Here is a 14750-nt window from a genome sequence, read left to right as displayed (position 1 = left end):
GTCAAAAATCTATAAGGAACCCACAATTTCTCTAATTTAAAAAAAAAGTAAATCTACAAGGTGTCTTCCAACAAGGATATATGTGACAAAAATTTGTTTCTAGGCCTGTAGTGCAGATTAAATATAACGAGTAAAAGTTGGGCTTACTAACTTCCACAGTGTGAAAACAGATCTCAGATCACAATCAACCACACAATCAAAAACGAGATGATTATCACTTTATTAAATTTGCATAGATTGGATTTTTACCAATTTCAGAAATAGGCAACAAATAGAACTGCCCTATTAGAGATGAATATTCAGAAAATATATCAGCAACTATTGGCATAATAACAGGGTCAAATTCCACCCTGGATATCAACATTCCAATTTTTATCAATCCCATTTACAATAGTTACTTTTTATTCTTGCTTAGTCATATACAGAATGATATAAACAACATTCAAAAAAAGATCCACTTTCCATGATTTCTACACCATATTGTAGGTAATCTCTGCTGGAAATTTTTGTTTCTTTATGTCTTCTAAGGGTGAAATACATACATATAGTGGCCTGACTTTATTTCTGGAAATGCTCAAATTTTAAAGCATTTATAAATCAATAACTACAAACACCACGAGTATACTTGTGCTGTCAGAAAAACATTTTTAAATATCTTGAGTAGTCAACAGTTTATGATTTTAATTGTCTTCATTGCTATCTCTGATTGCCTTTCACTCTCATGCACATTCAAAATTTCTTACAAAAGAAATAGAATGGTGAAACAAAGCATATCATCTGCCCTCGATATTTTGGGATGCTCAGCAGTCGCATTTCCAGAAACAAGTGTCTCCCCATGTTGGGGAAGCGGACAGCAGCTCTTCAGAGGGGGGTGAGCCTCTCCTCCTCTGTCATGAAGGCGTCATTAACATGCCCTCCCTTCGTGTCCAGGGGATCACAAGGGATACCGTTTTCAATTGTGATTGTGGCTTCACCTTTATCTTCGGCATCATCCACCTCAGGTGTTCCTTTGTTCTCCCTAAAAAGGACATAAAAAAAAAAAAAGCCCAAATGTCCATCAACAGACGAGTGGCTAAACAAGCTGTGGAATATGATGGAATATTATGCAGCTGTAAGACAGAGTAAAGTTATGAAGCACATAACAACGTGGGTGAACCTTGAGGACATTATGCTCAGTGAAATTAGCCAGAAATAAAAGGATAAATACTGTATGGTCTCACTGATATGAAGTAACATTAATGAGTGAACTTTGAGAGTTAAAGTTAAGAACACCAGTTATCAGGAGATAGAAATAGGGTAGAGATTGGGCATGTGGTGCTGAAGGAACAGAGACTGTGCAACAGGACTGACTGTAAAAATCAGAAATGGATAGCACAATACTACCTGATTGTAGCACCATAATACAATGAATGAAGCCGAATGTGAGTACAGTTGAGGGAGAAGGGCTGGAGGCAGTATGAAACCAGAAGGAAAGATAGAGGATAAAGACTGAGACAGTATAACTTAGGAATGCCTAGAGCGGACAATGATGGTGATTAAATGTACAAATATAAAAATGTTTTGCATGAGGGAGAAGAAATGAATGTCAACATTGTAAGGAGTTGAAAATGGATGGTATACAGGAAAAAAGTACAATCAATGCAAGCTAGGGTCTATAGTCAACAGTAACACTGTAATATGCTTCCAATGAAGGAAGGCATTATGCCAAAAATAAATGTCAACAGGTGGGGGGCATGGGGAAGGGGTATGGATTCTTTGCAGAAGAAAAGGAAATGTCTTCACATAGATTATGGTAGCAAAGGCATGTCTATTTACTTAGGTTGGATTGTATGATATGTGAATAAAACTGTTTAAAAATGAGCAGTGAGAAACAAGTGCTAGAGAAAATGTGAAGAAAGAGATGTGCCTATTCACTGTTCGTAGGGTAATGAGAGGTACAATCCCTCGTAGGGCAGTGTGGTGGCTCCACAGGAGGCTAGGGGTGGGGTTGTCATATGATCCTGAAACCTCATTGCTCAGCATATACCTGGAGGAACTGAATGTGGGGACACGAATGGACATTTGCACACTGGTGTCTATGGCGGCAGTGTTCACAATTAGCAATGGATGGAGGTGGCCTAAGGGTACAATGACTGAGGGAAGGAAGGGGGAACTATGGGGTATACATACAACAGACTACTGAGTGGCTGCAAGAAGGAATGAAGTTATGAGGCATGGAGGTGAATGAACCTTAAGGACAGTATGTTGAATGAAATGGCAAGAACAAAAAGACAAATATTATCATGCCTCATTCATATGGACTAACTATAATGTACAAACTTGGAGAATTGAAGTCAAGAGCATGGGTTATCAGGTTGGGGCCTATTGTAAAGGGTCCTAGATTGTAAGCTCTTATAGCAGTCACATCTGTTCGGGAGCTGTAACTATTATTTCTAAATTCTGAGTTGCTGAGCTGTTTGAGCATAACCTGGTCATTCCCTGAAACTTCAGGTATGTATGTGACACCTGAGACTCTGACTTAGAGCACTGACGCTATGAAACTCAGCATTACCCCATACAGCAACTGTTCAAAAAGTTAAAAAAAGTGATCAGACTTTAACCAGAGATATGAATGAAACTGAGTTGGATAGGAGTAAGGCAAATCAGAACACACGTTAAAGGATAATATAGTCCATATTTTAAAACTTCAACTTGTATGTGAGATCAAAGGAAGTCATGTTTATTTGGTGCAAAATTTGTATTTTGGGTAGCATATTATTTAATTAAACATGTATGATCAGTTTATCTGAACACCATAAGTACATGGTATCTTCAGTAGGCATGAGATCCTGTTGGTTTGTACAGGTTAGTGTGATGGCATAATATATCCCAGAGTAATCTGGGCAGAGAATAAAAAAGTATTTCCCAAGTCCCCTTTGGGGAATTCCTGATATTCTCGCAGGCAGTGAGGACAACCAATTCAAAAGGCTAAGCCCTCAATCTTGGAGCTCACCCCTATGAAACTTATTCCTGCAAAGGAGAAGCTAGGCCTACTTATAATTATGCCTACGAGTCACCCCCAGAGAACCTCTTTTGTTGCTCAGATGTGGCCTTTCTCTCTAAGCCAACTCAGCAGGTGAACTCACTGCCCTACCCCTTACATGGGACATGACTTCCAGGGTTGTCAGTCTCCCTGGCAACGTGGGACAGGACTCCTGGAATGAGCTGGGACCTCGCATCATGGGATTGAGAAAGCCTTCTTGACCAAAAGGGGGAAGAGAAATAACACAAATAAAGTTTCAGTGGCTGAGAGATTTCAAATAGAGCTTATCCTGGAGGTTAATCTTAGGCATTATATAGATATCCCGTTTTGGTCTATGTATATTGGAGTGGCTGGTGGGAAGTACTTGAAACTGTTGAGCTGTGTTTCAGTAGCCTTGATTCTTGAAGACAACTTATAACTATATAGCTTTTACAATGTGACTGTGTGATTGTGAAAACCTTGTGTCTGATGTTACTTTTATGAGTATGGACAGATGAATAAAGACAAATATGGATAAAAATAAATAAATAATAGGGTGGAGATAAAGGGTAAACAATTGGGTAGACTGAAATTCTAATGGTTAATGAGAGGGAGAGGTAAGGGGTATGGGATGTATGAGTTTTTTCTTTTTGTTTCTTTCTCTGGAGTGATGCAAATGTTCTAAAAATGATCATGGTGATGAATGCACAACTATGCAATGATATTGTGAACCACTGATTGTATACCATGTATGGACTGTTAGTATGTGAAGATTTCTCAATAAAAATATAAAAAGGGCATAAAAAGCATGATTTGGGCCTGGTGGAGCAAGCATGGTTGAGTATCATTTTCTATACTAGCACAGAGAGCAGAAAAGAGCAGAAGAATCTTAAGATAATGAAATAATCAATGATATCGTATATTTTCAAACAAATTTCAAAGACTATAAAGAGCTGATGAGATCAAAAGGTACTATCAAGATAAGAAATCTACATGGATAAAATATACATATTGATTAGAACAAGTGGCCTAATTTGGAATACTAAAATAAACACATGAATATATATGCATATTGTTTATTAATGAATATATCGGTGTACACATATATACACTTTCATACACACATATTGCATAAAGGGATTTAGGAAAATGTGTGGTAAATTGACAAGTTTAAAATTTTAGCTTTAGGAGAACAACATTAATAAAAATTAAATTTAAATAATGTAATAAATTCTTCTCACAGGATTTGGGAAACAAGTGGTCCAAGTGTGCTGAATGAAAATCAAAGTGAAATAAGATATCAGGAAGCAAATTCACATTACTTTGTAGAAAGGAAACAACTGTTATAAATCATAGACAGCACTGCTTGGATTAATATATTACAAAAAAAAATTGCATTTGTTTGAATTGAAAGGTTCTTCCCGTCTTTTGTGACAAACCAAGACACTGAACCAATTACACTTATGTCATGGAAGTAGGGGAAGGAAAGAGGTGGCTGCCTCTCTCAGCAACCAGGGAGAGGGGGAGAGGGGAGAGGTTTCCCTGAGCTTATCAGAGGCTGGATGTTGGGGTACCACTCCATGGAACTACCATGGAGGCATGAGGTTAGGCATGAGGCTCCCCGACTTGCCAAAGATTCGCCTGTCCCAACCATCTGTGGAGACTCCAAAGAGGCAGCCCCGAAGGGATCGCCATGCAGATACAGCGGGCGTCGCTGTGGTGGCCGAGGTGGACTCCTAGCACTGCAGAGCCTCTTAGGACCTCGGTGAGTCTCTGGCTGGTAAAGAGGTGGTGTAAAGATGCCCCGATGATAATCAAGATAGAATTTCCTAGTAGTCCATAAAAATGTCAACCAAGACAGAAGGACTAATGGAAATAGAAGCCACCACTACAATAATAATTCATTCTGACAAGGATAACCAAACCGTTGAATGAGAGGTTATTGGGGAAGAGGATCTTCACATGGTCTCAGAGTGTCACCCCCCACAGACACACACAAGCAACATACTAATTACAAAGGGAAACTTGTGTTTTGCTAAGGGAGAAATCTGGTGTACTTCACCAGTAATGAGACTGACAAGTGCCTCCAGATGTGATGCAGTGAGAACACACACACACGTACACACACATACATACACACTGTATATATAATATATATATATACATTTCTGTGTTCTTGCCCTTGACCCCAAAAAGTTTGTTCTGAATTTCATCATGAGCAACTAAACAGATAGACACAAATTTAAAAATACTTTGTAAAACAGCTGACCTGGACTCAGACAGAATAGACATGCTTAGGGATGGATGGACAAACACAAAACTGGCTGGCTAGCTAGATGGATGAATGGATGGATAAAAGAATGGATCAAGTGAATGGATCACTTCCATTCATAGTGTTCAACATTCATTTAACAATGTTTTGAGTGCCTACTATGTGTGGAAGAGACAGTCTTTGTTCTAATGTGAAAGGAAAGGACTCTATGAAAGGCAGAAACTCTAAATTTTACTCACCCTCCTATCATTCTTCCTTTTTTTGTTGGATTAGAAAAGAGAGGAGTGATGTGTCAGTACTGATGAAACCTTACTAGGAAAAATGTATTTACAAACTATCATCGTCTACCGCATGCAAGTTCCCTTGAATTCAGTTCTCATTGGGCTTGGAGTAAATAATAATTTTCCATTACAATAAGTAGATCATAAACAGGCAAATCTCATCCTGAAATTTGTGTATATAAGCATGAAACCCATATTACAAAAAATATCTTAGTGGATGGACCATTCTGAAATAGGTGGCAATCCAATGGTTGCCTTAGAAATAATGAGTTTCCAAATGTCTGTTTGCCAGCTTCTTCATTTAAAATTGAAGTGAGAAGAAAAATAGCACAACCTGGACGCATGCTGACCATTGCAAGGAATCTCCTTGCCACCTCCCCAGCCACAAAGGAAAATAATCTATCAGCCATCTCAAAGGAATGGGGAAGAATTAAAAAGAGAAATGCAAGTGGATGGGAGAAGGATAAAGCCTCACCCGAAAAGACTTTAACGGAAATCACTGTGGCAGTTTATCAAAGTGAACTGTGACAGTGGACGGTAGGTACATATTGTTCTTATGTGACCTTAGATCCAGTCGTTTTGAGTCTCAGCATTGTTGGGCTTCATAAACTGCAGCGTCAGTAACTTGCTGGCTGGTGAACATGATAAGCAGCTCAAAGGTTATCTAACAGTAATACAATATTTGTCACATTTCATACTGTGTGCTGTAATAAAGTGATTCACTGCTCAAGCATGGCTCTTACTAAGAATAGTAAAACTTAACTATCTTTCTGTATCATTCTGATTTGATGTTCTGCTAAAAACACGAGTCCTTTTTCCTGAAAAATAAAATGGAATGTCAATGACTTCCATTCTTCTTGCAACGTCAGATGGTTCAGGAAGAGATGAAAAAACTATAATGAAAATACCTGGAACTAGCTCCTAGGAGCCTAGAGAGTGGACACCACTCATAAATTCAAAGGGAAGAGGGGCAAAGGAGGGAACAAAAAGAAGCATCAGATAGCCCTCGGAGGTAGGGGGTGCTGAGGACAAAACAGTGGTGGTACAAACAGAAAGAGGATTTCTGTATCCCTTCAAATAAGTTAGTGCTGAAGAGCCAAGGCCAAGAACAGACAGAAAAACATCAGAGGACCAACCAATAGGATTTTTCAAACAGGACAAAATCTATTACTAGGGAATTAGGACCGTCCTGGTTTTCAGTGTGGATGGCTCATTTTCTGGTCAGTGTTACTAGAATGAGCTGAGTGGGCACTGCGGCACAAGGAGACCCTTGGGCTTTGGAATCAAGCAGACCTGGCTTCAAATCCTGCTACTGTTAGTTTCTAACTGTGCGACTGTAGGCAAGATGCTTTACAGATTTGAGTCTTAGTTTCTTCATCAGAAAACCAGGGTTATAATAAAATCTGCCTAATATTACAGTGGGAATTAAAAGAGACACATATAAAGCATCTAGTCTGGGTTCTGCCGTGAAACAGGCACTTGCTATATGGTACTTATTTTTATTACTATCTTTCAAAGTTTAACAGGATTGGTGAAAGCAGTTGACCAGAAATTCCATTTAGTCTCCTCAGGCTCCACTCAAAATATATTTACAATTGTTTCCTTTTGGGTATGTACATTTAAGAACAGCAAAGGAAAACAATGATTACATCTGACATGACTAATTGTAGTCACACTTCTATTTTCAAGATGATTTATTCATTTAATTAAGATTTTGTAAGAATGTGAAGTTTCAGTTTATGAAAGAAGTACTGGCCGAGCCCCATCTCCTTCTGTGAAAAGCAAGAGTTGCGGAAATCCCAATGCACCTCTATCATTATGGATGTTATGGTAATTGAAGAATAACCAGGAACAAGCCAAGTAAGCTTACTAATGACTCAAGTCAGCTGTGAGCAATAGCTGCGGTTCTATGTCCCAAGTCCTTGACCTGGCTTTGTTACCAACCACAAGATTCTAATCTCCTTGTAAGCCAGGGCCATCCATGTGTTATCTATGGTTGTTCTTCCACAATCCTTGCTACAGCTCCTATCACAGAATAGTGGGTCAATAAAGGAATAAGGTATTTTTATCTTTCTTTTTCTTAATTAGAGAAGTTGTGGGTTACAGAACAATTGTGCATAAAATACAGGACTCCCATAGGCCACCCTGTTATTAACATCTTGCATTGGTATGAAACATTTATTACAACTGATGGAAGCACATTTTTAATAATTGTACCTCTAACTATAGTCCATGGTATAACTTAGGGCTCACTGTGCTGGGCAGTCTCATGGATTAAAAATTTTTTTTTTTACTATTCAAATCCTTTGCCCACTTTTTACTATTTTTTTCTAATTACAGGAATCATAGGTTTATAGAATAATCATGTGTAGAATACAGAGCTCCCATATATCACCCTATTATTAACAAGTTCCATTTATGTAGTACATTTGTTAACAAATCATGAAACAACATTTTTATAATTATACTATTAACAATAGTCCATTGTTTACAATAGGGGTCACTGTTTGTGTTACACAGTCCTATGTTTTTAAAATTCTTTATTCTAGTACTAGATATACTACCTAAATTTTCCCCTTTTGACGAGATTCAAATACAGTTTGGTGCTGTTAACTATGCTTACAATGTTGTGCTACCATCACCACCACCCGTGACCAAAACTTTTCTATCATCCCAAGTAGAAACTCTGTACCTTTTAAGCCTTAAATATCCTATTCCCTACCCTAACCCTTTCCTTAGTAACTTATAAAATATTTTTACTTCTCTGGGCTTTGGCTCCTGGAGGAATGGATTTGGGTCATCATTAGGGTCCCTTCCTAAGACCCTAACACTCTAAACAGTCTCTTCATATGCTAGATTCATAAATTCACTCTATGTATATGCAAGTCTTATGATTTTGAGATTTTGTACCTCAGCAGACAATGTTCATTATTATCTAATGTGCAGATTGGATTGTTGAGCTTTTCTTTGACAGTCTTCCTCATGACTAAAGGCTTTGGGGAAAATTCCTATCTTTTCCATGTTTGCAAAGGGCTTTTATCATGATCTCCTAGGCTCTTCCTGCTTCAAACTGCACCCTCTTCTTACCTTTGAGGCAACACTTGGCCTAAAAGAAACCCACTACGGATTGTATTAAACTTAAAACACAACAAATCAATGTGTCTTCGGAAGGTTGTCATAACTGTCCTGACTATATTTGCTAATTATTGATGCTCTCCAGGTTTGCACAAGCGATTTGTTCATCTGTTTTCCTAGTTTGAGCATGAAATGAATTTGCACAGGCAAGGCTGTGACAACAGCTTCACTTCTCCCAGGCAACAGAGCATGATGCTACACACCCAATTATTATATTACTGCAAAATCTGCTCTGAAGGAAAGAGACAGCTGATCCCAGCACAAACTTGCTGAAAGACCAGCAAATGGCAGGATAATAAAATAATAGTAACAGCTAAGACTTATTGAGTGCTCACTGTATGTCAGGCACCACTCTGTCACTCTACTGTTTTAACTATTTTTACCCCAAGTTAATAATTTATTTCCATACACCTCGCTGTTACTCTAGAAAAGCTTTCCATATACAGACAGTAAAGATAAACGTATCTAACTTGACTCTGGCACCACAAATAATATTCTCCCATGCTCAGTTTCCCTGATTCATTGCCTGAGCTCCTTCATATCAATAGAGATATAAGATTATAGACAAGGGAGGCGCCTAAGAGATAAAGAATTTGAATTTAAGCAGTCTCTCTCCAGAGTCCATTCTCTTAACTAATACACTATTTGTACTAACGAGGAAACTGAGAAGCAAGGGGACAAAGTGAATTCTCTAAGGTTATGATCATTAGAAACTGTAGGATCATAGCATCTCAGGGTTAATAGGAAACTTAAAATACCCCTCACAGGTATTCAATTCTTACAAGAGGCTATTTCTTAATATTCTTAAAATAAAAAAACAAACCAAATAAATGAACATTTTGTGCTAATATTCCTTGCATTACATGTTATGCCAAGATCACCAAAAAGAGCAAGCAAATACGATTTGATCCTAATCTTTTGAGTTTAATTCAGAGATCAGACAGAAATCACATTTATGCCATAGCCTTTCACATATCAACTGTGAAAAAAATTACAGAACCCATTATTGAAAATGATTACCGTCTGCTGAAATACATGGAAACAAACAGAATCTAATAAGCCTCAGGAGAAGCATTTACTCAAACATATACTTGGCCAACCACATCCCACATGTCCAGGGTGGGTAGCAGCCTTTTTGAAACTACTACATACCTCTGATTCCCACTTACCAAAATATCTTGCCTTCAATATCAGATGGGAATGTTGAGAAGCATCAAAGTGTTTAATGAAGAACTGAGGACTCTCCCCACCACTCCTCTGGATCAGAGGTACTTGTAGACAAAGTTGGTTTCTCCTTTCCTCATGCTGAGAAATCCCCTCTCCTGCAGCCCCATTACCTCACCTCAGTAAACTCCCCCACTGGCCTGAAATTCTCTCTTGGGGTAATATCCATAATTCAGACATCAAAGTTTGCACACGGCTCCAAAATCTAGGTAAATGAACACAGGGAGTGGGAATCCATATAAAAGTACTTAAGCCAGACAGACATCTCAAACTTCATGTGAATCAGAATAACCTGAATATTCATTATAATATATCTTTTTCTAAGATTCTAATTTAATAGATCTACAATAGGACCAGGGAACCCACATTTTAATTAAATGTTCCAGGTGATCCTGATGCAGGGAGTTAATTCAAAAGCCATTCTGAGGAACATGGCTCCATATAGTATCATAGGTACAAGAGGTGAAAGTTCATCAAAGAGAGGGACGTGTAAAGCAGTGCCAGGCTATCCGGGACAAGATCGTGGCCTGGCAGGCATTGGACCAAGAAGAGATGGGCAGAGGTGGGGAGATGGAAAGAACTGTGGAACTGCTGGCATGTGGCTGTGAATGACTACCAGAAATGAACTCTCCCTACTCAAAAAGTCTGCTTAGGCTATCTCTGTGCATCCAGCTACAAAAGCACAAAGCAGATACTAAAATCAAATCTGGATATGAAACATTCATACAATACACAGTAGAGAGAAAGATGGTGATGGAGAGAGCCACGGTTAAGGAAAGGACATTGGATTCTAACTGGATTCTAAAAGCAAGAGCAAAAGTCATAGTCTGAAAATCAATAACTATTTTAAAGTTTCAGGTTTAAGGCATTATCTTCAGCCAGGGGGAAACCCTCTCCTTGTTTGACCAAGTCACCAGAAAACAGAGAAAAAGCCTTTAAGTCACTGTCTTTAAACATCTTACCTTCTACGCTGGCGGATCCCTGATAAAAGCAGTAGTGTGACAGCAACTATGACGATGCAAAATATCACACCAAAGATGATAATCCACACGGGTACAGACGGGTCAGTGGGTGGTGCAAGAGTGGAAGGTATTTTTAAAAATTCCAGAGTCTGATCGTTCAAAAAGAAAGCATTGTTGAACCGGTTCCTATTCATCCTAAAGTACAATGATGATTAAAAAACAAACAACAAAAAACACATTAGAAACAGAAAATACAGACCCATCCCTCCATATTATAAATATCTCTATAGACAGAACATCTGCCTGACACCAGACTTTGGGTCGATTAGAAAGTCTGCCAGGGACAAGTGTGCTGGGATTTTCTTCTAAAAGGCGCAACGCTGGCTGCCAGATACATGGTAGTCTATTTGTTCTTGCCTTCCATTGTTGCAAATGTCCTAGAAGTAACCGCAAATCCTAAACTTTGAGTTCTGCCCACCATGTTTTATTTCCTAAGAAGAAGTTTCCGAGATTAGAATGACAGAACTCTATTTAAGGGGTTTTCATAAATCCTGACAGCCCCAAAAAGATAAAATTACATGTCAAAAGTGGATGATAAATGTAAGAAAAAAGAAAACTGGGAGCAAAAAAAGAAAATGTGAAGTCAGGAGCAAGTTGTTCCTTTTTTTGCTTTTTTTTCCATTAATCCAATGAACCTTTGCTGAAAGCTTACTAAGTATCAGAAACTGTGCTAGGTGCTAGTGATATGAAATGAAATTAAAATGCCAAGTTGCTTACAGTCTAGAGGGGCTGCAGAGCAGCAGGTCCACATTCAAAGTGCAGGGTGGTGTTCTGGGAAAGAGGCAAATATGGGTGCAGGGGATGGGCAAGTACAACGTGGTGAGAAGTCAGGGCTCCTTTCCTGAGGAGGCAACTTCTGAGCTATGTTTTGAGGGGCAATAGGAGTTCTTTAGACAAAAGGGTGTAGGAAGGATGTTGGAGGGCCACAAACACGAATTAGAGGAATGGAGACATGGTCAAGTATATGATTTGTTCAGTAAGCTACAAGTAGTTCCAGATGATTAAAATAAATGGGGGTTTAGGAGTCCAAAGGTCTAGAAAAATATAAAGGTTAATATGTTACTTGCACATCTGCATTTTTGGTGCTGCTGGTAGTTAAGGAGGGGCTGGCAGCAAAGGCCTGTGTGAATGCAACCAAATAACTGAATCTCTAACTGGAATTTACAAATTAAGCGAGGAGATTTCTTGAAGATATTTTATGGCCTTTACCGAACTCACACTACCTAAGCTCACTTCATAAACTTCCAGAGCAGTGTCGGCCAACAGAAATACATTATAAGTCACACATGTAATTGAAAACGTTCTAGCAGCTTTGTTAAAAAGCAGTAAAAAGAAACAGGTGAAATTCATTTTAATAATATATTTTATTTAGCCCAATATACCCAGAGGCTATCATTTTAACAGGTAATCAATATTTTGCAAATATCATTGAGATTATCTACATTTTATTTTTACTCTAAGTCTTAGAAATCCAATGTGTGTTTTACTCTTACAGCACATCTCATTTTGGACTGGCCACATTTCAAGGGCTCGTGTGCCACACGGGGCTGGGCCAACTGTGGTGGACAGCACAGGCCTAGAGCATGATAACAAGGGCTTGAGAATCTCTGAAGACCAGCTCCATACCGCCCCCCTACACTGAGGGATGGTCATTTGTGGATGGGAAAGAGAATCCCAGTCAGATGATCCACAGCAAAGGATGATTTAAAAGCAGTTTTTATCTAGTTATGAAATGTTTTTCTGTTTTCATAACTGAATATTGGTAACTTGAGAACACAAACCATTCCACAAAATAATGAACCCAACTGCTAGGGTTTACCTCAAGGAAAAATGAAAAGCTCTGTATTCTCATTCATCTACCTGGTTAATCTTTTGCTGCTTTCTCACTCCAGGCTGGAAATGAGCTCCAACCCCCTCTCAGGCTGATTGGAAGTTCTAGCACAAATAGAGACTAAATCCCCATTCACCACTGGACTCCCCAGTTGGACTCCATTGCCATGGAGCTCTTCCAGCCTAATTCAGCACTGATTTAGGCCAGGTCCTCATAACAGAGCTGCCACAAAAAGCTCACATCTTACACACTTATGGTTCCTGGAATTCTTCTTTGAACCGGTTTTAACATCTTTCTGGTTCCCGCTTTAATTAATGGGATAATAAACTTTTTGATACACGTTTATTTTTATTTTTTTTATTAATTAATGGAAAAAAAGAAATTAACCCAAAATTTAGAAATCATACCATTCTACATATGCAATCAGTAATTCTTAACATCATCACATAGATGCATGATCATCGTTTCTTAGTACATTTGCCTCGGTTGAGAAGAATTAGCAACACAACCGAAAAAGATATAGAATGTTAATATAGAGAAAAAAATATAAGTAATAGTAGTAAAAACAAAACAAAACAAAACAAAAACCTATAGCTCGGATGCAGCTTCATTCAGTGTTTTAACATGATTACTTTACAATTAGGTATTATTGTGCTGTCCATTTTTGAGTTTTTGTATCTAGTCCTGTTGCACAGTCTGTATCCCTTCAGCTCCAATTACCCATTATCTTACCCTGTTTCTAACTCCTGCTGGACTCTGTTACCAATGACATATTCCAAGTTTATTCTCGAATGTCGATTCACATCATTGGGACCATACAGTATTTGTCTTTTAGTTTTTGGCTAGACTCACTCAGCATAATGTTCTCTAGGTCCATCCATGTTATTACATGCTTCATAAGTTTATCCTGTCTTAAAGCTGCATAATATTCCATCGTATGTATATACCACAGTTTGTTTAGCCACTCGTCTGTTCATGGACATTTTGGCTGTTTACATCTCTTTGCAATTGTAAATAACGCTGCTATAAACATTGGTGTGCAAATGTCCGTTTGAGTTTTTGCCCTTAATTCCTTTGGGTAGATTCCCAGCAATGGTATTGCTGGGTCGTATGGCAATTCTATATTCAGCTTTTTGAGGAACCGCCAAACTGCCTTCCACAGTGGTTGCACCATTTGACATTCCCACCAACAGTGGATAAGTGTGCCTCTTTCTCCGCATCCTCTCCAGCACTTGTCATTTTCTGTTTTGTTGATAATGGCCATTCTGGTGGGTGTGAGATGATATCTCAGTGTGGTTTTGATTTGCATTTCTCTAATGGCCAGGGACATTGAGCATCTCTTCATGTGCCTTTTGGCCATTTGTATTTCCTCTTCTGATAGGTGTCTGTTCAAGTCTTTTTCCCATTTTGTAATTGGGTTGGCTGTCTTTTTGTTGTTGAGTTGAACAATCTCTTTATAAATTCTGGATACTAGACCTTTATCTGATATGTCATTTCCAAATATTGTCTCCCATTGTGTAGGCTGTCTTTCTACTTTCTTGATGAAGTTCTTTGATGCACAAAAGTGTTTAATTTTGAGGAGTTCCCATTTATTTATTTCCTTCTTCAGTGCTCTTGCTTTAGGTTTAAGGTCCATAAAACTGCCTCCAATTGTAAGTTTCATAAGATATCTCCCTACATTTTCCTCTAACTGTTTTATGGTCTTAGACCTAATGTTTAGATCTTTGATCCATTTTGGGTTAACTTTTGTATAGGGTGTGAGATACGGGTCCTCTTTCATTCTCTTGCATATGGATATCCAGTTCTCTAGGCACCATTTATTGAAGAGACTGTTCTGTCCCAGGTGAGTTGGCTTGACTGTCTTATCAAAGATCAAATGTCCATAGATGAGAGGGTCTATATCTGAGCACTCTATTTGATTCCATTGGTCGATATATCTATCTTTATGCCAATACCATGCTGTTTTGACCACTGTGGCTTCATA

General features: G+C 38.5%; 1 protein-coding gene across 1 annotated transcript in view; it reads right to left on the bottom strand.

The window, feature by feature from the left end:
* Window positions 1–201: 201 nt before the first annotated feature.
* The window catches only part of CLTRN (collectrin, amino acid transport regulator), a 70527-nt gene continuing 55978 nt past the window's right edge, over window positions 202–14750 (bottom strand). Inside the window, exons 5-6 of the mRNA XM_077146383.1 lie at window positions 10876–11070; window positions 202–1018 (exon numbers count right to left, since the gene is read on the bottom strand). Of these exons, the coding sequence (XP_077002498.1) occupies window positions 862–1018; window positions 10876–11070 (352 nt within the window). The 3' untranslated portion in view covers window positions 202–861. The remainder of the gene's footprint in view (window positions 1019–10875; window positions 11071–14750) is intronic.

The sequence above is a fragment of the Tamandua tetradactyla genome, chromosome X (genome assembly GCF_023851605.1).
Source record: "Tamandua tetradactyla isolate mTamTet1 chromosome X, mTamTet1.pri, whole genome shotgun sequence".
Taxonomy (NCBI): domain Eukaryota; kingdom Metazoa; phylum Chordata; class Mammalia; order Pilosa; family Myrmecophagidae; genus Tamandua; species Tamandua tetradactyla.
This window is presented reverse-complemented; position numbering and strand designations above follow the sequence as displayed.